The sequence below is a fragment of the Crocodylus siamensis genome, chromosome 10, assembly GCF_052110815.1.
Source record: "Crocodylus siamensis isolate JL-2025a chromosome 10, ASM5211081v1, whole genome shotgun sequence".
NCBI classification, from domain to species: Eukaryota; Metazoa; Chordata; order Crocodylia; family Crocodylidae; genus Crocodylus; species Crocodylus siamensis.
The window spans coordinates 52,483,657-52,508,818 of NC_143404.1; the positions used below are offsets into that span (position 1 = coordinate 52,483,657).

The 25,162-nt window shown below is 41.6% G+C and overlaps 1 protein-coding gene across 2 annotated transcripts in view; it reads right to left on the reverse strand.

Annotated features, from left to right (window-relative positions):
* The window catches only part of PTPRT (protein tyrosine phosphatase receptor type T), an 846,898-nt gene that overhangs the window by 88,185 nt on the left and 733,551 nt on the right, over positions 1 to 25,162 (reverse strand). For both annotated transcript variants that reach the window (XM_090064242.1, XM_090064241.1), the window contains exons 14-15: positions 18,480 to 18,615; positions 3,549 to 3,578 (exon numbers count right to left, since the gene is read on the reverse strand). In XM_090064242.1, coding sequence (XP_089920368.1) covers positions 3,549 to 3,578; positions 18,480 to 18,615 — 166 coding nt within the window. The remainder of the gene's footprint in view (positions 1 to 3,548; positions 3,579 to 18,479; positions 18,616 to 25,162) is intronic.

Here is a 25,162-nt window from a genome sequence, read left to right on the forward strand (position 1 = left end):
AGCTGTGCAAAACCTTGGTGATGAAATGCACACACAGGTGAAACCCAGTTCATTTAAAGCTGTTTCAAAGCCCAACATTTCACATAACGTATGTTAAAAGATCTGTTGCAAACTGTATAAACTTTGGCTCAGCTTTAAGCAAGCAATGCAAAAATCCACTATTTTAATGGTTTTAACTTGAAACCAGTGGTTTTAACTTGAAACCAGAAATCAGGTAATGCTTAACTGTCTGCTGCTTGAGTCACAAGGATGCCTTTTTTCTCCTGGAAACCACCTCTCTGCTCTTAAATAATTTAAAAAATAATTAGTATTTAAATAATAATGACACCCATTAATGATACTTTGTTCATTACAAGGTTTATTCTGGAACCAAAGTGAAAATCAGAAGGGCTTTGGAATCCTCAAAAGGGAAGAAAATACAATTCAATCTGTGTCTCTGATAATCTCTGGAGTTTAAAGGCAATCCCCACTGTTTTCAGATTTAAGAGCTAAGAAGGAAGGAACTTCACCCACCTTCTGCTTGCCTTATTCTCAACTATACATTCAAATGCAAGGCCTAGTTCCTCAGATGAGGCCAAGCTATGCTTTTGGAGAATGCAGAGAAGACAAAGACATTCTTACACATACCCACTGCCTTGCTCTGCCACTGTGACCACTAAGGTGTCCACATGGGGGTGACAGCACTCATCAGCCAGGATGGTCCTGATTATGTCCCATCTACCCATTCCCAACAGGGAAATGCACTGGAGAGGCTACTTCAGGCTCGCTCCTAGCAGCTGCTCTGAAGCACATTGGAGACAGAGGTCATGACAGCAGCCATAGAGACATGCCCAAGAGCATATTTCCTCCTGTGGGGTAAATGGGGAAAGGCACACTCAACGGCATGCCTACCAGGTCACACTGCCACTGGTGTGCAGACAAGCTTTTAGACCAGGCTCTGGTTTTCTTCAAATTTGTAGGATATAATGGCCCAAGGAACTGTTCAGGCAGCTGGGCTCTTCACTCCATCTGGAAACTCCTCCTACCTTAGAAGACATTCAAATATATCTTCCTCCCAGAGAACTGTTAAACAATGGCAGTGAAGTAATTTTTACTGGGCTGCTTAAGCCAGCATTATGGCCCTGCCATGGAAAATGTCACAAGACCCAGAATTTGACCCATGATCTTTATATAAGTTAAACTTAATATTACAAAAATTAGGTACCTTGCAGACACAGTGTGACAGGGGGCAACTCTCGGGGCCAGGTCTCATGCCATCCCATCTACCTGTCTTTATGGGGCAGTCCACCCAGTCTTGCCTACCACAATTTTCCTGTTCCCATAATTGGTGGAATAATGCAGGAGGCTGCCCATTCCCAGCCCCAATGCCAGCAGGCACTACCTGTGGCTTCAAACCTCTCCTACACTGCAGCCCATGCCTCGCAGATGGCATCTCAGTTCCTAGCAACTCTGGCCCCACACTGGGTCCCATAACCCTCCAGTCTGGACCCCAACTATATCCTTTCCCATAAGGCAGCCTACTCTACCATCATTTTGGGCTGCTTAGCTCCCTGCATTGTTCCCCTCTCAGGTGTGCCCTTCCCCACCCAGGACCTTTGGCCACAGAGGCCCTGGCCTCACCTCCAAGGCCAGTCAGAAACCCAGGGCCTTGGCTCTGGGCATCCCTCGTGGTGGGCCCCCGGACCTTTTGACCCGTCTAGTTCTGGCCTCAGCATTGATCAGTCAAGGGTGCCTCGAGTCAGGGTTCTGAGAAACTAGCTCACACTCTCTTACATAGGTCCTCCTTGGGCCCTACTAAGTGGTTATCCACACGGTTGTGGGAGCTGGGGTTATTAAGGTGCCCCAACCCATCTTTCACCAGGGAGGCCACACATCCATGGCTGGGTGCAGTTTTAGGTCATGCCCAGGACCAAGAGCCTCCTGCTCTTACCTTCAAGATGTTCCAGCTGCAGCTCAGCCAAGTGATGTTTCTACCTGATCTGGCAGCAGAAAACTGCAGCCTTTATATCCCTTGTTCTAAAAATGGCTGCTGCCATCAGGCACCTGGTAGCTGCCTGACTCTGCCCTTAAAGTGGCAGACACCCAAAGGTGTACTGCCAGACACAGGCTATCTATAATAAAGGACTCAAGTTTCATGGAAGACTAAGGAAAAATTCAAAAGAAGTAGTAGCTGTTGATTTTAAATTATATGAAAGCAGTGAAGTAGTGCACACAGTACTCTTTAACATTCAGATACGCGGTGTATGCCGCAGATGAAGGGTTTTAAACAAGGAGTGTGAATAAGTGGGAAATTATGTTAAAACAGCTCCTATCCCATTTTAACTTACATTCACACCATTCTCAGTCAGATCATGTAAAAAAGAAATCAACTTCCACTGTAGTCACACTTCCCAAATTCACACTAGACAGGCTTCTCATCTGCAGCATTCACGCATGAGCCATAATTATATATTATACTTACTAGGGCTTAAGCAGGTGTGTGGGGTTAAAAATCTGAACCACTTACAATAAGTACAGACAGTCAAAAAGCCTGAGGCTTAATCAATTCAGTCTTCACAGGTTAGTCTAAACTGTATAGATTAAACTGATAAGAAAATTAAACAGATATTCATTTTTTATTTTGGAAATGCAGCCACATGCCTGCAGTGGTTCAGGCCAGAAACTGGGGGACACTAGAGCACACCTCCCTGCTCAGCTGAATCAGACAGCTTGGGCCCAGGCTAGCCCACTGACCCTGCCAGGGGGAGGAACGCAAGGGAAGACTTGTGGGGAAGGTACAAAGTATCTTGGGATACTGGGGGACTGTGAGCTAACTTGAATCTGGAGGGGTTCTGGGCAGAAGTTCAATGAACTGATTTAAACCTAAATCAGCTAATGATGATACTACATCCATCCAGGTTTATCTTTAACTCATTTTGGTGACATTGAGAGCAGTTTACATGCACTGAGCTTCTGTTGTGTTACAGATTTAAGCCGGTTTCTAATCACTTATACTGGTTAATTTCTGTCTGTAGCCTTAAACATCAGATGATCCGATCTAAACTCCCTAAGTCACAGGCCTGGTTTCAAATGGGAATATTTTCTGAGGTAAAATCTGATATGGTTCTAGCTACTAAAATGTGTGAGGCCTACATAAGGTCCACTTGAACATGCTTTATATTTTTAACCAAATTTTTATCCAAGACGAAGAAATACTAATCAATAGTTCTTGGGTGTGAATTTCCTGGCAGAGAAGGCAGGGTTACCAATAAGAGTGTGGAGAGGATATTATGTACTTCAGCTGTTGCATTAGGTGAGTTGTAAATATATACTGACATTTCTGAGCCCACTAGCTTACTTTGCAGGGGCAAGTGTGGGTACAGTGAAGGAAAGAATGAAAAAAATAGTGTGAAGGAGAGAAAATAAAAAGCATACTTTTTGAAAGGCAAAGATCAATGAAACTGATAGAAAAGCAAATGGTAAAGGAAAACACACACTTGTACAGAAAATCCAACACTATTACTATAAAGCACGTACTCAGGAAAAGTCATCTCCAGCTAGGTACTTACAAGTAATATGAGTAGGAATATGCATTTCTTCTAAATATTGATGGCCAGTCAGATGAAGAAAATGTCCAAAAAGGGAAAAAAGGGGAAAAAAACATAATTAGACTTATTTTGTTTCTCTGAAATGTATGCAAATATATGTGCCATCCCTTGTACTGAACTGTTTCTTTTCTAAACCTTTCCTGAAAGGCTGACATAGCCAACAGGGTAAGAAGATAGATTTGGCATCAGGAAATGATGGATCAATTCCCAGCTTTGCTGTCAACTTGCTGTGCCACCTTGAGCAAGTCACTTCATCTTTCGTTGCCTCAATGTTCCCATTTCAAGAATGCAGCTAATGAAAACTTACCCATCTTTGTAAAGCACTTTGAGATCTCTGGATGAGAAAGCCTTAGTGGAAGCTAAGTATTACATCATAACAGTAAGTAACAGACAGTTGTACATCTTTTGACATCCTACCACATCTGAACAAAGAGAACTGATTTACCAAATCTCATCAAATTCTGAATTGGTGGGTGATAAGGACATGGCAAATGATTCATTATGGATTCTGGTAGAAACAAACATTTGATCTGTGGAGATGTACATGTTCCCATTCTATGTCACTACTTAATGACTGTTAGGCATTTCCTATAAAAGCCCTCAAAGAAGATTTAGCACATCTTGAATATTGAATTCTAAGGAAATATGTTTTGGCAAACATATGTTGCAGGTCATGGTGCTTCCTTGTTGGAAAACCTGTGCAAAGCCCCTTGTAGCAGGTCATTCCAAATCAGATATGGCACAATGTATTACACGGTATTACACATTAACAAACATGACAAGTCAGATCATTGTAGGTAACAGGCACAGTCACGACAGAAGTGGGGCAATGAAACAGAAGCTTCATCTTTGTAATTCTATAATTTTTTTTGTTGTAGGAACTACAAATACTGGGGTAGACTTTCAAAATGTAGGTGCACAACATGAATGTACAATATTATGATTAACCTGTACACACAATTATTCCAGCTGTATATGGACACTTAGTAGTTGAGCATGTGAATGGTTAATTAGGAAAATCTGTATGCATAGTTATCTGATTTGTGTGCATAATAGCAGCAATTAGCACACACACATTGGGCATGCCCTCACATTTGCATTTGGCACTCCTGTCTTTTTTGTTGCAAATATGATCTACTTCATTTTCTCGTTCACTCACAATCTGCTGCCTATGAAGAAATTTCCTCAGGGGGAGAACAGCTGACTACAGATGTATAAAACAATTAAACTGAAACAACACATTTTGCCTGATTACTGGTCTTGTTACAAACTCAAAACTCAAGCCAGATTCTTCAAGGTTTTCCAAGCTTTTTAGTAACATTGGGTCCCCAAAACACTCATAGTTTCATGTTGAAATTGCATGGAATTCAGTGTTCTCTATCGTTTTATAGGATTCTGAATTAATTTCAACATACAAACAAAAAGTCAGGTGAAGATGTGGGAAGTGAAAACCTAAGAGGACAAAACCAACGTAAATAATCCAAAAGGAAACCTTTGGAACTGAAACTGCTCCATGACACACAGTGGGCATATCTACTACGGATTGGACTAACTAGTTCTGCAATAAAGTGTCATCATCTAGACACGTGGTGCTATTAGGCTGCAGTATACTAATTAACTACACCGTAAGATAGTACTGCCCAGCGTGACAGGAGGCTGTCTCATGGCTGGTCTAACCATTGGCCCACCCACCTGCCTCACCTTGATGTAACAGAGAAGTTGTTTATAGGCGGGAGGCTGCCTATTTACTGCCAGATGCCAAGGGCGTTAATACGCAGCTCTGTACCACTTCTACACCATGTCCCATGCTTGCCAGATAGCATCCATTTCCACTATTACTAATGGCATTATTGGGCCCCCAACTTGGTCTATGGCCCACTCAGGCCTCAGGTATCTGTCAACATGCCTGGACCCCAGGACCCACTTAGTGGGCCTGGGTCATGTGCTTTTCTCTTAGGGTGTGCTCCCCCTAGCCTGAGGACTCCATGGGGTCACTCACAAGGCAGTGGGCACTGAGGCTTTCTGGTACCCCATACTTACCTTTCACTGGGGAGGCACAGGTGTGGCATTTCCTGAAGACTGTCCCGTCATAGGCAGTCCCACCACACCATTTAACCCCAGCAGGGTGTAGTTTCAGGTCATGCCCCAGGACCAGGAACCTCCTCCCTCCCCATAGCCCCTTGCCATAGTTCCTACCTGACCTCCAGGTATTCTAGGAGCAGCAGATCTCCAGCTGGTGATGTTAGTCCAGCAGCATCCCTCCAGCAACTGCCAGCTCAGCTCTGCGTACTGTACCTGGGTTTATACTGAGGATGCCCAGCCCCATGCTCCAATTCAGGAGCCCTCTTGTGGTCATGTGACTGCCTCTTTAGGATGAACTGCACTTGCTAGCTCCTCCACAGCGTGCTCAAGCCTCTTAAAGTGGCAGCCACGCCAGGTGCCCTGCTATGCCTAACATAAGTAGTTATCTAGTTCACTGAAATGTATGTGTAGACACTGACCAGGGCTGGCTGGGGCACAAGGATGATACAGTTTGAGAGTGCCTGCTGGCTATCCCTGCACTGTAGCACCCTCATGCCTCAGCCAGCCCCTCTGCAGCACATTGAGCCTGGACTGGCAGACTGACCCCTGAGGCCCTCTGCCAGCCACAGCTGCTCTGACCTGGTTCAATAAGCTGCAGTCCTGGGTGCACATGCAAATATTTTCTCCTAGAACAAACTCTAACACAAATTGCACTGGAGTTTACTGAGTTGAATTAATTTCACGTGTAGATTTGCCTAGTGTTATCAATTCTAATGATTTTTTGATAAATTTCATCATAGTCTGTATCTTCCCTTAAATCCTTGCCACCCAAATTGAGCAATTGCAAAAAAATCTCAGCTTTCATTACAAAAAAGGAAGCCCCAAATTCAGCTCTGCCTTTAGATGGTTACGTAGCACATACACAACTCAAAGTAGCTGTACAAGTGACCTTTTGGGCCAGGTATGCAATTAGGCCCCCCTCTACATGTCACAGGTATTATGAAATTAACTGGTTAAATTTGCAATTAACTGAGATCAGCTATACATGCAAAGTAGCTATCATGCCATAAAAAGGTCCAACCATCTAGAAAGTTAGACCTTGAAAATGTGTACTAAATTTATATCTGGTTACTATACAGTTTTAATTTTCACTGTAGCAAGGTGCCCCCTGTAGCTGGGAGCCCTGTCAGCTGTGGGGACTTTCAGTCCTGGCAGCACCCAGCAAGTGCAGACTCCAGTTTCAGCACTAGTCCACAGCTGCTAGGACCCAGAGTCCTCCAGTTGAGCATGCTGGGTCCCAGCAGTACCCCATGGTGCCAGGACCGAGCATCCCACAGCTGTCTTGGGAGCTGTGCAGTGAAGCTGTGATGTCCCAGCCCTGAGGGTGCGTGCCGCACCCCGGGGACTCAGACTACAGCTGCTGCAATCTTGCAGTTATGGAGACAGACCATGCACCCCCAAGGCTGGGAGATTGCAGCAGCTGGGATCTCTCAGCCTCTAGGGGGGCTCCACATCCCCCTGAAGCTGGGAGATCACAGCTGCTGTAATCCCACTATGTACATGTGGCATTCCTATTCTCCTGGGGAAGGCAAGTAAATCTCACAAAAACAGAAAAGCCCTGTCATGTGAGGACATGTAAAGATGCCCATAAATGCTACACACCGTCTCTAAAAGGGAGTTGGACTTTGGCCTAAATGTTTAGTGCTCAAAGATGCAGACAAAGCTTGAATACTGGAACTATAAAGAGTCAAAACCCAGAAGGCAGATGCAAAGAGACCCCCTATTGTTTAGATCTAACTTGGCAAATTTTTGCTTGCTTGCAGTTGACAATTCTATATACAGCAATGGGGTTGACAAATCACTCTTCCCTTTTAAATGATGTTATAACAAATCACCAAAAATGAATCGAAGAGGGAGAAAATCTAAAAGTTCCAAAAATAAATAAAGAAAGAAAGAAAGAAAGACAAATGCTGGAATCCAAGGAGGTGCTTTTCATTTCTATCCATTTGCAGGTGATCTTCTGTGTGCCATTTCCTCAGTGTCCTCTTATCTCCTACTGAGGATGTCACCAGAACAGTTTTCTGTAAAGCCAAAAATAATGCAGTCTAGGATTTCCCTTGAATGATCCATTAGAGCTGACCCATTAACTAGCTAAATTCAGCTCTTGAACCACTATGACTAAATTTAATTGGATTTTGAGGTTTTTGAAGGGCTAGGTTCCCGATTTCTATTAAATAGCATCTGACTCAAAAGAGGGAAGGGGAAGTTGTTAGGACCAAATTCTAATTAGTCTCTTTTTCTGTAAAGACACATTGTATTTGTCCTAGGAGAAAGCCTTTTGTCCTCAGATCCTACAGATGTACAAGTCCATTGCCTGCTTCAAGGCCCTGAAGTATACAGGATAAAACGTGCTGGTGCTTTTTCCCAGAACATGACCATGGACTTCTGCAGATACATTGTGGGTTGTTCCAGGGCCAAGCTGGCCAAGCTTTAGGCTCTCACCTACTACCAACTGGCAAAGGAGAAGCAATGGAAGTTGAAAGTACAACATGTATAAATTACTGAACTGTGCCAGTTTTGATCATGGCTAAATCCTAGAATAATAAGATCTGACTCAAATGAGACAGCTATTTAAAACCTTTGACTTGTCTAGGCATTTTTATTAGTAAAACTTAGATAAATAAAAGCAGGTAGTTCCCCCATTATCAGTGTTTTTTTGAGTCTGGATACATCAATAGCCACCCATCTGGGTACAAATACATTCAAAGAGATAATCATACACATGAATGGCAAATCTCTGAGAGCCAGTGAAGTTCATCCATCCTCCTTTCTAACCCTGTAGAGATGGGGAACCATGTAAGTATCAATACAAGCAGTATAAACCTCAAATAATAATATTACCCGGATTCTTTCCCCACAGGCTGTTCCCAGTCCACAGTCACTTTCTCAGATTACTTGTCCTGTCCCATCTAATTCTTTGGTGCTGAAGCTATTTGGCCCCATGGGCCTAATCCAGTGTATTTGGTCAGTCTACGGATGTGATGTGGCATGCAAGGTGGAGTCTATGGACCAAACCAACAGCTTTCACAAGACCTGGCTATGGACCTGTCTTAATTCTCAGGGCCTTTAATTCCCTTGCCTTATCATATCCATGTATTTTTCTCTTTCCATGCAGATTAAGGAGTTTTCTCTTCCTTGCTGCTTGGGGTAAGAGCTTGGAAGTGAGACATAATCTTTAGAGCATCAAGTCTCCCTGTTTCAGTTCTGGTACTGTTCTACAATAACCTACAGCAGCCCAGAACATCAGCTACAGAGATCTACCGACTCCCCACAGACTTCAGCATGCTCAAGGTACCCAAATTCTTCTGAGTTTTCAGGTGCAGAGCTGAAGCATATTTCAAATGAATGTAAACATAACTTGTTCTGTAACTTAGTGCTTTGCTGAATTGGAGAATATATTTGCATAGAAAATTAGGGTTGGAAGGGAGGTCATCTAGTCCAACCTCCCTGCTCAAACCAGGACCGTCCCCAACTAGATCATCCCAGCCAGGGCTTTGTTTAGCCCAGTCTTATAAACCTCCAAGCATGGGGATTCCACAGCCTCTCTGGGTAACCTGTTCCACCCTCCTAGTGAGAAAGTTTTTCCTAATATCTAACCTCAACTTCCCCTGCTGCAACTTGAGACCATTGCTCCTTGTTCTGTTATCCGCCACCACTGAGAACAGTCTAGCTCCATCCTCTTTGGAACCCCCCTATAGGTAGTTGTAGGCTGCTATTAAATCCCCTCTCAGTCTTCTATTCTGCAAACCAAATGGGTGCCCGTAGACAAGCATGTAGGCTGCACCAATGTGCTGCAATTACAGTGCATTACAGCAGACTCAATACTCGAGCGTGGTAATTACTGTCCTTCAGCAGTCTCCCATGTCTCGTGTATAAGCATTCCAGCAATTAAAAATGGTGGCAGGGGTGCTTGAATTAAAGCTCATCAGATGAGCTTTAGTTCAAGCACCCCCTCCACCATTTTTAAGTGCAGGGATGCTGATACATGAGACACTGTGGTGCTATAATTAGAACAAGTCTCAGAGCAGCTCTAACTAAAGCACCATCCCTTCCCCACCCCCAAAGCACATGTAAAAGTGCCCAATAAGCCCAGTTCCCTTAGCCTTTCCTCCTAAGTCATGTATCCCAGGCCCCTAACCATTTTCGTTGCCCTCTGCTGGCTGGACTCCCTCCAATTTGTCCATATCTTTACTGTAGTGAGGACCCCAAAACTGAACACAGTACTCCAGATGTAGCCTCACCACCACTGAATAGACAGGCATAATTGCTCCCCTCAGTCTGCTGGCAACAATCCTATTAATGCAGCCCAGTATGCCATTAGCCTTCTTGGCAACAAGGGCGCATTGTTGGCCCATATTCAGCTTATTGTTCACTGTAACCCCTAGGTCCTTTTCTGCAGAGCTGTAATATCGATAATACAGCTTTTAAAATATATATAAAAAAATGCTGCCAGAATTTTTTATTAGTAGGAAAATTAAGAATTTTTCTTGGCTTTGTTTTGGAAAAAAACCTAAAGCATTTTGGCTTGGATGCGCTAAAAAGAAGATTAAAGAAAACAAAACAAAACTTCACCCCACTCTCCAAACCAAGCCTGAGGGAAGCTGTTGATATGCAACAAAATCAAGCCCAAATGGTTAGTTTGGCAAAGTTATAAAGTAACTGAAAACAGAGTTTTTAATGGGAAGTGTCACATGAACAATAATACGTGATGCAACAAAAGCCCCATCTATCGCATAGGCAGAATGTCTTTCATAAACAATGGTATAAACAGGACAAGCAGGAGTTTCCCCAGTGAATATACAGATCCCTGTAGAGCACCTCCTTCCTACAACACAAGCATCTGCCACTTTGTAATAGACAGCTGGGTTTTATTTAATTAGTTTAATGTTCAGACACTAATCCAGAAAAAAGGAGCTAATTTTCTTAGAAGAATATAATCCTAGACCTTATATACACCCATATTTCCTTTTTTGCTAGCACCAGCAATTTGAGGAACTTATTTACAGTACACCAGTGACAGACTGTCTGATCCTATTTATTCAGTTGTATACTTAAAGGGGTCACTAGAGGCTCAGTTTTCTCAAACTTATAACTCAGAAAAACATCAAATTCTTGACTCTCTAGAGGCATGTAAGTCACAACAGTTAAAACTGTTCAAATAAAAAAGGACTGATGACAATCCAAATACTTACGGAGTCCAAACAGTTAAATCATATTTGCTCATCCAAAAATTATACAAATGTCTATTTGGGCTTCAACAAGAATTACTAACTAGCTGTATAATTTATTATTCCTTATATCTGAAAATATTCAAGTAATTCAACAAATGAACAATCTACCATCTGCACAGTATTGACAAAGTCCTTGATGTCTACATACCACGTTGGAGCTTTGAAATTGGGAACCTGTCTCACTGGAGATTTGTCAGCACTGAGAAAGTGAGTGACATTTTATCTATTATGATTTGAAGTACATAGAAAACAGTCATATTTACAAATATGTTAGCTGATCATTGTCAGCTCTTGGGTTAAATGAATATCTTTTAGCCAATATATGTTAACGGTCATTAATTTCCCCACTGTAGAAAACTGCTGGGTGGCTAGGTACATGTATTAAACCTTAAATAAGTCAATTTAATTAAATCATATAGTCCAGTTTGGAAGCTTCACAAAAAGAACTAGAAGGATTTGAAGATGGCTAAAATCAACTGAAGATTAGGTCTTTGCCTAACTTTTCATATAGGGTTTCAGGGAACCCTCTGGTTTACATAATCCAAAAGCAATCTTGGATTATTTGCCATTCTTAATCTGGGTTATATTGCCTTCTTTTCTCTCTCCTTTCTGTCTCTGCACTGATTAAGCAAAATGCTTCATTCAGGAAAATCAAATGCATTGTGTCTATTACTGATTAGGTATACTGCTCTGGGCCACAAGCAGATGTCACTGTGATATCTTCCAGCTTCATCTGAAGGTACTGCCTCAAGTTTGTCTAATTAAATTACTTCCTTTCTGCATCATTGCCTTGAAAGACAAGACTATCTTATACTAGTGCTTCTGTTGGCTAAAAGATGATTCTTTTTTCTAAGTGAGCTTGAAATCAAAGAGGTTAAACTGCTTGTGTTTTTGCTTGTACAACAAGAGAGCAAATTTGCTGTGAAATAATGTATTAATCTGTACTGTGGGTGTTTTAAAACCACAAATCTCAAGAAGTCTAAATCAATCCATGGCCCAAGACAGCATTTCCCATTTTAAGATCTGGTCCCAATACACCTTTGCATGCAACGAATGGGTTTTGTAGGCTCATTTTCATCTTTAAAGGACAACTGATCATATACCATCCCTTCTCCCCACTCCCTCAATCTCAGTTCAACATGCTTGTCTGGTCCATTCCATAGTAGCCCAGAATCGGTACAGTAAGTATACATACAGATTAATATCAAGTTGTGCAAGGAGTGGTGGCTGAAGTAAGCTTCCAGAACATAATCACACAGTGTCCCCGCCTCTAAAGTGGAAAAGATTTTCCAGGAAAGTAGCCAGTTGTACTCTAATATGACTCAACATTGTTGTTGATATAACATAACCAAGGCTATAGACAAAGGGGTGCAAACCGCAGTGATTTTTCCCACACGTAGTGAAGAAGGGAAAAATGGATATTGAAGATATAGAAAGAAATGCAATGTTCAACTGCTTGAGAACAGATTCTACGAAACAAACATCATGTTCCTTACCCCCCACCCACTAAATTTCCATGATCTTCATATTCTAATTCTAAGATCCTGATCCTGAACTACTTATATTTTTCACACCTGGAACTAAGACTATGGACAAACATGCCTTTTAACCACTTTAAAAGTGGAGAAATAACTGCTGCTTGGGATCATATATTACCTGTTATGATCTTTAATGTCTGCCTACTTCTTTAATGATACAAGTTAATTACATCACTCTAACTTTGACCCTGATTGAAACAAGGTTTAAACAAGGTTTAAAATTACAGGGCAATGCTACATTTATGTTGTTACAGAATCATGTACATATAAGTTTCATTATAATAGCTTATATGACCTTATATTAGTATCCTTTGACACTGATGCAATTGTTTTATTTATCTATATACCTTAACCTGTGTACAATTAGCGCTTTTGCAGGACTTCAGCATGAAATAGTGGGGAACAAATGAGAGTGATCCATCTTGCAAGAACTGTATCAGTTATGACAGATGAAGTACCACAAAAATCTAACAAACACATAGGCTTGGTTTGGACCTGAATATCCCTATGCACCCATATGAACCCAAAGGGAGCCAAAAAAAAAGAGGAAAAACCCTGTGTTGTCTACACATACCATATAAATGACTTCTTGATACTATAGAGAGCCCCTGGGTTTCCTCCTGGCCACTAGATAATGTTTGTTTATATAGTGCAGCCAGGACACACAGTTTCAGCTCCTAAAAGTTAAACCTTCTCTCATACACAAGTAGTTACTTCTCTCTGTTCCTCTGAAAACATTATGCAAGATTTTGTCCACTAGTGACCTGACATTTCTGATGGACTTCAAACTTCTATTACAAGAGTGAGGATTATGTAGATCCTTTACAGGACTAGGTAAATATACCACTATTTTTTCCTGATATAGATAAATATAGCTCCCCTTCAGCAGCATAAGGATGCAGCCCGGAAGCTGGAGTGCAGGGGGCAGACGTGGTTTCCGGTTGTCACTGCAACTGTAATTGCATGGCTGTCACTAGCAATTGCTTTTTTGTGCCCCCACCTCCATCCCCCAAGTCAACACCTGGGAGCATTGCCCTGCTCACTAGAGCTGTGCGAAGTTTTGGTCACTGATTCAATTTGGTGGAGATTTGGCCCGATTCAGTGGCTGAATCTCTGAATCTGAATTGAATCAGGAAACCCATTCATTTCTCTGAATCAAATTGGAACCCTCCAAATTGATTCAGTGAGATTTGGAAAGATGCGACGATTCAGACAGACACAACTTTAAATGTTTTTTCTACATACCTCAAGGTACCGTGTGGCTCGTGAATGCTGTGATGCTGGGGTAGATGCAGTGTCCCAGAGGAGTGTGTGTGTGGGGCGGGGAGGGGGCGCTCCCCAGCATGCTTGGCAGCAGACCTGGAAGTGGACCAGAAGCATTCAGCTCAGTGACTGGTGCCTCCTGGGTCTGGGGAGGCACTCGGGGTCCCACCTGGCCATGCGCTCGGTGGTGGACCCAGAAGTGGACTGGAAGTATTTCTAGTCCACTTCAAGGTTTGCCGAGCATTCAGAGCCCCACCCCCATACTCCTATGAAACACTCCATCTGCCCCAGCATCACAATGTTCACAAGCCTCCTAGTGCCTTGAGATATGTAGAAAAAAACATTTAAAGCTGTATCTATGGCTGAATCGCTGATTCTCCAAATCAGCATCAAATCTTCAGATTCAGATGAACTGAATCAGGGACAGTGATCCGAATCAACTAACTGAATCACTGTCCCTGATTTGGGCCAAATCCAAACCCAAACTGAGTACGGCCCATTTCGCACACCCCTACTGCTCACCCTGACCTTGTTATGCCACTGCTCCATTTCACTCAATGAGATTAGTGGAGTCAAACTGAATTATGAAGATCTGACTCAGCATCTCCAGAGGAGCAAATTACTTACCTATATTTCTGTTCGTTTGGATCCTCTGTGATCTTACTTTCAAACTGTGTTGCTGGGAGATTGAGGAAGAGCAACAGGCTAGTTCAGCAGTAAGCATGAATCCTGCCCTGGTGTTTTTTTAAGATGTACAGAACAAAAAGCATGGGCATGATTCATGTCAGAGAAATGGGTTTTACAGAGAAATTTGATGGAAGAGAAAAGGGACTATTAGCAAACAAATATATTCAAATAAGACCCCCAAACTGGACTAAAACAAAGAGACTAAAGGATTAAGAATGGGAGACTCTAATCTATTTAATTTCTATGTAAACCTATACACAGGAATTCTGCAGCATGTACTAGAAATACTGAAATTAATACACAGTCTGCAACAGGAAAAACTGGGACCTGAACTTCAATATGTATTACAGATACCCATACACTAAGATGAGTCCTAGGCTTTCATGATCTCCAGGGACTATGACTGAAGTATTTATGTGTGTACACACTAACAAAATAAGTGCTTATACACACTTTGCCAGTTTGTGGTTTCAAGTCCAAAGTAGAGCATTAACATTTACAAAAAAGTGTATGTCCTGACCATTTCAAACAAATTACTTTCTCAAAAAATCTCTGACTCTAGCAACTGTCTATTTTATATTCTAAGTCACAGGAAAACTATCGCCAATAATGGGCTTATGATCACAGTCAGAAAGTTATTGTTTCTTTTCTTTACAGATATTTGAGTTATAACTATACTATAACACGGGGCAAGAAAAATGTGGTCAATACTCAAAGGCCTGGGGAAGGTGTGGCATTATTCTGAATATCATGATTGCTTTACATCAATCATGTCCTTAAAATCTTGCCTTTCGATCTGAAAATAAAAACATCATTTAAGGGCACATGTGGGACTCAGAAGAGAAGGGGAAAGGAATAAAAAACTAAAATAAGACCTAGAATAAGATCCAGCTCAATTTCTTTTCATGAATTTTTTTTTCTATTTTTCACTAGAGATATCTCATGTTTTCTGCATATGACTTGAGAGCTCCTGGATGCTGGAAACAGATGTAGCATTTAGGTGGGCTATTAAACAAGGGTGCAAAAAACATGACTACAACACACACACACTTCCATTTTTCCCCACAAAACTTCAAATATTTGTGCACAACTAAAATTGAGAACAGTAGCTGCAAAACCCAGAACATCCACAATACCCATTCAAGTCAATGGGAGCTGAGAATATTCATTGTCTATATAATTAACTAAAAATCAAAATATTAATTTATTTGAGATGCAAATGAATATAGTAGATGAACATGTATTTTAGCAGGCATAGTCAGCAGTGCCCTTATCTAAAATATTTAGTAACATGGATTTGGAGCAGTGGCAAGAGAGCTGGATGTAAGTGTTTATTAATTTTTAGGAATATGTGTTTGATCCTGCAAACCCATCTCACATGACTATTTGTTATTTGTTATTCATGCATGCAATTACTTACTTATGTAAGTACAACCAGTTAGATCTTATTTCACTTGTTAGACATCTAACCAGCAACTGTCAAAGTGGAATCCTAATCCAGTTTGCTTAATACCCTGGAAAAATATGAACACTTTTACTTCAATTTACCCTTAATACTAAATCATAAAATGCAGCAAGGAGGAAGAAGACCCTCTCAGCTTTGTGACAACAACTTTTCAGGGGCTTAAGCTGGATTTCACTTAGATATTTAGATGTCTAAATGCTACTTCAATGCCTAACAGGTTGAATAGGATTGTGTCCTATCTAATGAATACGGAGATGGGTAAGACAGCTCAGATTTCATTGTGCCAAAATAATATTGAAACTTAGGGTTAGCATCAGAAAATTGACTGGTAAAAATAAACACAAAGTATCTCCCTGGTACTAAACTATTGCTATCATCTCTCTTTCTCTATAGTAAAAGCAGGGCTTTTAAAATGATGAAAGGGAAGCCAGATGCAAGCTTTGTTCTATTTTGAAGGCTGAATGTCGATGGTTCACAAAGAAAGCATACAGCCATACAAATGAACTACTGGAAAACTTTGCTTCTATGTACACCAGCTTCATAATGTTTCAGTCAAGCATAAACTAAAACTCTCAGAAAAACTTCTATCCACAGCAAAGTCAAACCCTCTGTCCAGCTGAACAGATGCTTTAGAGCAGGGTTGTCAAACTCATCCGGCCCATGGATCAGATCCGGATCAGACCCACAAACAGGCCCCACCTGCTGGATCCAGCATGTGTCCTGCTCCAGCCATTCAGAATCCATGACACACATGGCAGTAGCTCCAGAGTTGCGGGGGCTATGCTACATGCAGTGGCTAGTCAGGGGCTGCAGGGCTGCACTCCAGGCAGTGGCTGCTCTGCTGTTCCACAGTTGTATTGTATGCAACAGCCAGTCCAGGATATATGACATTGGATCTGGCATGGAGCCAATGTATGCTGGAATTCGTGCTGCATACAGTGCAGTACCAGAATGGCTTAAGTGGGCACTGTGTGTGGTACACAGGCTCATCTGGTGCACCCCGCATGCTGTCTGTGGGTCTGGATGATAGGGCTCTGCAGGGCAGATCTTTGACACCCATGCATTAGAGAAAGGGCCATTTGTATGCATGCCCAAGCAAGTTGGAGACTTAATAATCCTCCTGGAACAAGCCATTCTAGCATCTTTTCATCTAAAAAAAAGAAGACAAATGTAGATGACTTTTGTCTGAGATCTCTTTTGCATTTCATAGCCATGTATTTGATAATTGCATGGGAATACTGTATGCCTCTACATCACATCTCTCCTCTTACCGAGTGCACAAAAAAGGACAGTTGTGAAATAAAGGCAAGTTTAAGAAATATGCAAAACAGAAACACTGGAAAACAGCTCAAATCCTATTTTAATAATACCATTTGTGCCTATTTAGTGTCATTAATTTCAGGATCTGAAAGTGCTTTACAAACAGCCTCAACATCTCTGTGAGGCAATGTTACCCATCCCCCTACCCTGCTTTTTACCCAGTGGGAGAAGTGACTTGTGAAAAGTTATGTTATGATGCTGAGAAACGGTAGACAAAGCCTGGAGCTCTACATCCATGTTTCATGCCCCGGTGTTCCTGCGCACCCCCCCCGGGAAAAAGAACGTTCTAACTAGAAGTCTTTCATTCATGTGGTCATCTACATTTTCATAACTAGCCTAAGAACTCTGCTTTAAGAGCTTAAAAGGATGAGTCTCATCTCCCCATCTCCACCTTTCTGCTGGGGTCCCACAAAATGATTTCCCTGGTCTCTTTCTCCTTACAGGGGAGTGGGGGGGAGAGGGTGCATCAACAGAGCAAAGCTAAAGGAGCCACTGGGTAGCATGCTTCCACTGCAACTTAGACAGGTTCCTAGTTATAGACCCTCTAAGCTAAAACCTTGATTTCTCTCTTCAGTATCTCCTTGTGAATGTCTAGTTATCAGGTCAAGGTCAACACAGCTAAAGCACACAGATACATTTCCTCTGCACCAATCACTTTGCTACTCTTCTCTTGATCACTGGGGGTAACAGTACCATCCTGCCTGTCACCCAAGCCTGTAGCTTAGGTGACATCTTTGACTCAGACGACTCCATACGTTCTGACTAACTAGATGCTTGCTGATTCTTTTTGCATGACACCCTTAAAATATGGCCTTCCTTATCCATCCACACAGTTAAAACTCTTACCCAATCCCTTATCATTTTGCATTTCAGTTATTTGGATCTCTTGTCCAGCTTCTCAATGCTTGCACAAAATACCTGAAATTTTCTCCCATGCTGCCCCCACCATGTTTGGGAAGAACATCATGTATATATTTGCAATGCTACTTCATGATTTTCTGTTAGAACCCTCCTTCTCTGTGATGGTTAGGCAAAAAAACCTTGAAAACTGCTAGACTTGGTGGGCCAGGATCACTGCCTATTATGCTGACCCATACTGTCTCCTGTTCTTTCCCATCTCTATCTTTCAGCCGTCAATTGTCTTATATTTATATTTTAAATTCCTTGAGGTAGGGACCACAACAGTGGTCTTCTTCCTCCTTCATGAACACAACTGGAGTCTTTTATCTTAACCAAGGTGAAAAATTGAGTGAAGTTAAAGTTATCTTAACCAGTAGGTCAAAAATGAAGCAAAGCAGAGACTTACCTTCTTTTGATAGTGAGCATTGCTCCCAAGAGGATAATAACAAACATCAGAAGCCCAGCTATAACTCCAGCCATTTTCACTGTGCTGTCAACTTGTTTTTCTGGCTCCACTGCATTGGAATTCTGGGTGGAAGCTCCTTAAAGTTGGAAGGAGAAAGGAAAAAAATAAAGGGGAAGTGTATTGAAAAAAATCTCATAATAAACAGGTTTTAATGATTGTTTTAAAACCCAGTAAAGAAACTCCATAAAATCAAAAAGCCATATAATCAAATGGATCAAAAACCCATACATGTGTGAAAAAGGAGGAAACCCATTTCTGGGTTAAAACCCGTATAATCAAACTCCAACAGACCAATTGTTGATCAAGCCTGAAACTGTGCCAATATTAGTTATTACCAAATATTTCAGAGAAAGTTATAAGGCTTTTCCTCTGACTAGTTGTACAATGTTACACCAGACAGGGGAAATTTTGTCTTCAGATGACTGTCATCTTATGCCCAGAAGCAGGAGAATTAATAGTAATTGGAATTTTCATCCCATGTAGTTTAACAGCAGTTCTTAGTCACTGAAGCACTGAACTGCAGAAGGTTTGCAGTGAAATATCTCCATAATAGTTTTGTAGTAACATTTTTCCCTTCTGAAATTGGAAAATAAACTATACCATTGTTCTGGATTTTGTAAATGTGCACTGACAATTTCACTTTGCTACAATCATTAACCCAACCCAAAGAACACACCTCCACATTGTCTACTTTGAGCCATGGACGAGTTCTGCTCTGACTTTTGCAAAAGACGTGTGATTTTTATCTCAACCAAAGCGTATCACATAGGCACTTAAGTATCAAAAAGATTTATACATTTGGGGTTTGCAAAACTTTTCTTTTTTCATTTACTTGTCAAGCTCTGACTTCAAGGTTCTTTCTCCCTTTCAACAACTGAGGACCTTTCAGAATGTGACTACTTATTTAGATAGAGGAGCATATTGAAGCCCATTGCACACCTGTGTTCCATATGCTTCAGTACTTATGGTATGAATACCCTTCCAGATACAGCTCAAAATACTGAGTATGACCTAAAAAGCCCAAGCGAGGTTGAATCTTGTCTACCCTAGAGACTGAGACAAATGCTGACTGCTGTTATACCACGGCTATATTTATTTAGTGCCTGCTGAAATCACTCTACTGACTAGAGTTACTTAAATCTGTACTGGCATAATTGAGATCAGAATGTAATCCTGTGCCCCACCAGCTGGATCTTCATGTTTGTAGATTCTAAATTTGAACACTCAGACAGAAAGTACATGAAGGATTGAGAACAGAGCAATATTGTACCACAAGACCCTTGGGGTTTGCTTTGCTGATTTCTTTGGCAAAAGCTTGAGTTTGCTGATCTTCACGAAAAATTGCCCCCATATTGCTATTCAGTAGGAAGTTTGTAGAGAGAGAATGAGCAAATCAACTTTTACTGAGGCAATAGGGCATACCATAGGTTATTTTTCTGTCAATGTGCGAGTTTGCAATGTGTTTTAAAAGGTCTGTACCTGCAAAAAAGTCACCGTGAATATATTTGCCTAATTTAAATAAATGAATGTAGAGGATATAAACCCTCCCCCCCCCCCAACTCTAGCTTGGGTAATGCTCTTCAATGCGATGAGGATTTGGTTCTAAAATCATCCAGGGTGTACTGCCCTAAGAATCTGTTTTGTTCTCATCAGCTGATGACAGGAAAACATGAGACAATGACAGGTACATTAAAAGGAGGCACTGGCTTCCAAAAAATACCAAAAAACACATACACTTTCAATTTCCACCTTAATGGATTAGACACACAAAATCTGGTATGAAGCCCAAACCAGCCAGACAACACACTTCACAATTTCTGGGTGCTTAAAACCCAGGATTTGTTGTGGAATCATTTCTGGTCCATGCAAATCAAATAGTCACTTTAAATGAAGGCTCTCACTTAAACTCATCCCTAGCCTGTCTTACTCGTATGAAATGTCTGATACCTGGAGATAGTTCATATGAAACCCGCTACAGGAGAAGCTGACAACGTTTTGAAGGTCAGAAATGAAGTATAGTATTCTCCCCTATAACATCTTCCATGCTTCCATGGCACAATGGTGACTTTTTGTTCAAGGTGCCTTATTATATTGCATGAGAAATTCAAAGCCCTTGCATGCCTTAAAATAAATGTGCATAATAGAGCTGTGCAAAGCTTCTGTTGCTGATTCATTTTGGCAGAGATTTGGCCCAATTCGGCAGCTGAATCTCTGAATCTGAATTGAATCAGGAGACCCTTTAACATCTCCAAAGCAAATCAAAATGCTCTGAATTGATCTGGAGAAATTCGATGATTTGGACATAGACTATAGGGCTGTACGAAATGGCACCATTCCATTTCAACTCGTGTTTCAAAGTTTCATTGAAACAGGGTTTCGTTTCGATTTGAAACCACTATTCCATTTCATTTCATTGAAACAGTGATTCTGTTTCAACATTTTACCCATAGGCTATAATGGGGAAGCTCAAAACAGCCTCTCTCATTTGGCAGACAGATCAGAGGGCCGCAACCCCAGGAAGGCTGCGGGGGTTGTGCCAGTCCTTCCAGGGTTGCGGGCCTCCAATCTGCCTGCCAGATGAGGGAGGGAAACTGGGTGCTGCTGCATGGGACTGGAGAACTGGGGAAGAGAACTGAGCCCGATCACTCAGTTCCCCTCCCCAGTGCTGAGATCGATTGGGCTGGGGCAGGGAACTGAGCCAAGCTGACCTGAGTTCCCCTCCCTAGCACTATGTTTGGGCTACAACTGCAGTGCTGGGAAGGGGAACTTAGCTCAGCTGGGCCGAGTTGCCTTCCCCAGCCTGGTCATAGCGCTGGGAAGGGGAACTGAGCAATCGAGCTCAGTTCCCTTCCTCTGCGCTGCGACTGGCTTCCTAGCCATGGAAGGCAGCTCACCTATGGGAGGTGGGGAGAGCCAGGGCTGCGCTCCCTGCCCATCTGAGCCACATGGAGCTCCAGAGCTACTGAGAGCACAGCCCTGGTTCCCTCCTGTCTCCCAACACCTGGCTCCTGATTGCTTCGAAACTTGAAACGTTTTAAAACTTTTGAAATGTTTTGACCAGCCTCATTTTGTTTTGAGGTTGTTTTCAAGGCCTTCGTTTCATTTCACTTTTTTGAGCTCAAAAAGAGTCGAAACAGCGTCGAAACAAAACAGCCAGTGAAATTTCACACAGCCCTAATAGACACAGCTTTAAATGCTTTTTCTACATACCTCAAGGTACCAGGCAGCTCATGAACTCTGAGATGGTGGGGCAGATGGTGCATCCCATGGGGGCATGGTAGGGGGGGTGGTCCCCAGCATGCTCTGCAGTGGACCCAGAAGTGGACCAGAAGCACTTCCGGTCCACTTCTGGGTTCACTGCAGAGCGTGTAGGGGAACCTCTCTCTACTCCCCAGCTTGGCAACTGGTGCCTCCTGGTCTGGGGGGGGTACCTGGGGTCTCACCAAAGCTGATTGCCAAGCCAGGGGAGTGTGAGTGGGGGGTCCTCTGTGTGCTCAGCGGTACACCCGAAAGTACTTCCGGTCCACTACCGGGTTTGCCTGCCAAGCATGTGGGGGCCCGTACCCCATGCACTGCTGTGGGACACTGCATCCACCCCAGCATCTCAGCATTCACAAGTCATGTCTGGTACCTCGAGGTATTTAGAAAAAACATTTAAAGCTGCATCTATGGCCGAATTGCTGATTCTCTGAATCAACATCGAATCTTCAGATTTGGCTGAATCAACTAATTGAATCACTGTCCACCGATTCAGGCCGGATCTGAATCTGAACTGAATATGGCCCATTTCACACACCCCTAGTATACAATATCTACATATTTAGCAAGTATTTGAACAGAACATCTGCATTAGGTGATTTGATATGGCACACAATGCCATCTGCTAGAGAATCACTCAAGACATGAAGCGTGATTCTGAAGTACCTTTGAAGTTGTGTGACAGCCTTTAGAGGATCTTCTAGACATACTTGCAAAACTTCATAAAGCATATATAACATGTATAATTAAATAAGTCATTAATAGTGCATTTATATACTGTTCTGGTACTTTAATTATGCCATACAATATGTTTAAAAAGTATTCTTAGTTTAGGACATTCAGAAGATGGCATTCTTCATTTTGAGTCCAGTATGAGGACAGAGAACATGATGCCATGTTGCCCATATTTCAGATAAGAATGAAAACTTGAGACCTCACCATTAGTATAAAGATTTTATTGGACTTTTCTCTAAGATGGGGTCCCCAGTTTAGCTCCTGGAATAAAACTAGCCGAAGCCACTACAACTTTTGCAATTTGCTGCCCTGATCTGTAATACAATTGTTCTGTGTGTTTTTCAACAGTTGCTCCATTCAGTTCAGAGTTGATGAGTCTGCAAATTAATATCTATGTATATTTAGCCATAAAGCACTTCGGAATTCTTCAGTGTGAAAATTAAATAAAATATACACAATAGAAGGCATATAATTTGCCATTTAATTTCTGCCATCTCCAGCTGTGAACTTTTCTTATTAAAATCCAGTAGTACAACTAACTACCAGACAATCTTGATACTCTGACAAACAGAATGTATAGTAACCACACAGTTTTCTTGCTGTTGAGGGTTCATACTTTAGCAGTATAATATTTAATTTGAAATGCAAAAGGTCTCTTTATTGGCCTTCATTCGTATTACAACAGCATCTATGAAGCTGCAGTGGTGTCAGAAAAAACTTCACAACCACAAAACATCTGAAGTTGGCTACAATGATTTTTCCAGCTCTTAAGTCTCCTCAAATATTGAGATAGGTTTTCATCCTGGTAATCTAAACTTCAACACCCAGCCAAGGCTACTCCCCAATGATGGAGGTCACAAACTTGGAGCCTCTTGCTGTTTTGCCTACTTATTTGACTGGTTGCATTTAGCCCCACTGGTCAATTCAGGAGAGACAGAAGAAGCCATTTTTCATAAGGTCCTTCAGGGTGAGAGGCTTCATTTATTACATTTTTACTTGACTGCATTTAAAAAAAAAAGTTGGAACACACTGTAATCCTCACCACTAATTTGCTGTATATGTCTGACACTGGCAGGCTGATGGCTACCACATACATTCCCATAATTTTACCAGTTAGGAGTAAATGCACTTTTATTAGATATGTCACTTCACATTATAACCTACTACAGTTTTATACAGGGATATAAAGACTTCTTATCCATCCTGACACTTAGAGACCACGGTGACTGATTCACTAGTAGCTCCTATGTAGCTAGATCTACAAATCTTGGCAAAGGCCAGCAACTCCTTTAGACTACTGATCCTATCATTTGTAAACTGTCTCAGCTAATACTACCTAGGAATTGATCATTTGACAATATTAGAAATTCCTAAACCTCATCTTCTATAATAATTTGCTTCATTTGTGTCTTTGTGATTCTGTCTGTCATGCTCAAAAAACCACATGTGCTCTCACTTTTCTGGACTTTCATGGATTGATTTCAATTAGTTATGGTGTACTCTCGGTATCTAAGCAAAAATTGTCCCTTAACACCCTTACTTTAACTTAAACTCATAACACCCTTACCAAGGTGAAGTGGAGAATAGACTGCAATTGAATGCAAAAAGAAAGGCAAGAGTAAGACAAAATGAAATAAATGACCAAAGAGAAAGTCACAGAAGAGATGCAATGTAAACGCCCATAAAAAATGACCGACAAAAATAGGCTACTTGTTATAGGGCACCACATTTCTGTTATCCACCGTGTCATTACCTACTTGAGATATTCTGCCTGGTCTATACAATGGATATCCATCAACATTTCCAAGTGTCTCCTCTTGTAAACTCCTTTGGATATTTCTTCAGACATTAATGATTTTTCATGAACAGTGTGTTTAGATTCAATCCTCCACATTGTTTGTGAAACATATATATTGTCACAATAATCTCTGGTCAACAGACAATGCACTGTTGTATGATCGAATGTGAGTTTTAAAGTTCTGGTAATGCTCATTGTTTTGATTCATCATCAAATCCTGCAAATACTCTGGAAACAGTCTTCCTGGAGGCAGAATCATTCTACCCTTATGACAATAACTCCAGAATTGGCCATCTGATGGTCTTTCAGCTGGCAAGTTTAAGAGTTACAAAATTGGCACTCCATGTTCATCAATCCACAACTATATTCCTTAGTCTCATCTTCAGTGAATCTGTTGTTACCTACTCTTTCAGCCTGTCTTCTATTGTCTCTGTGAACCCTTTGCCTTTCCGTTGCATCAATTCTATGACATCCTCTTTGCTCCTTTGGTTTTTTTTGTCTTACTTTTGCCATTTTTTCTGCATCCAATTTCTGTCTATATCCGCTTCACCTTGGTAGGGGTGTTATAGGTTAAAGTTAAAGTAAGGGTGTTAAGGGACAATTTTTACTCGGATACTGAGAGTACACCATAACCAACTGAAATCAATCATTAGAAGTCCAGAAAAGCAAGTGCAAATATGTTGAGTGTGACAAAGACACACAAAGCAATTTATTACAGAGGATTCTGCAAGGAGCTCATTAACAACATAGGATACAATTTATGCCACGCTGCAGAGATACAAAGAACATAGGATCAAGGAAAGGTGTTCTTTTCCCAAGCCACTAACCTCAT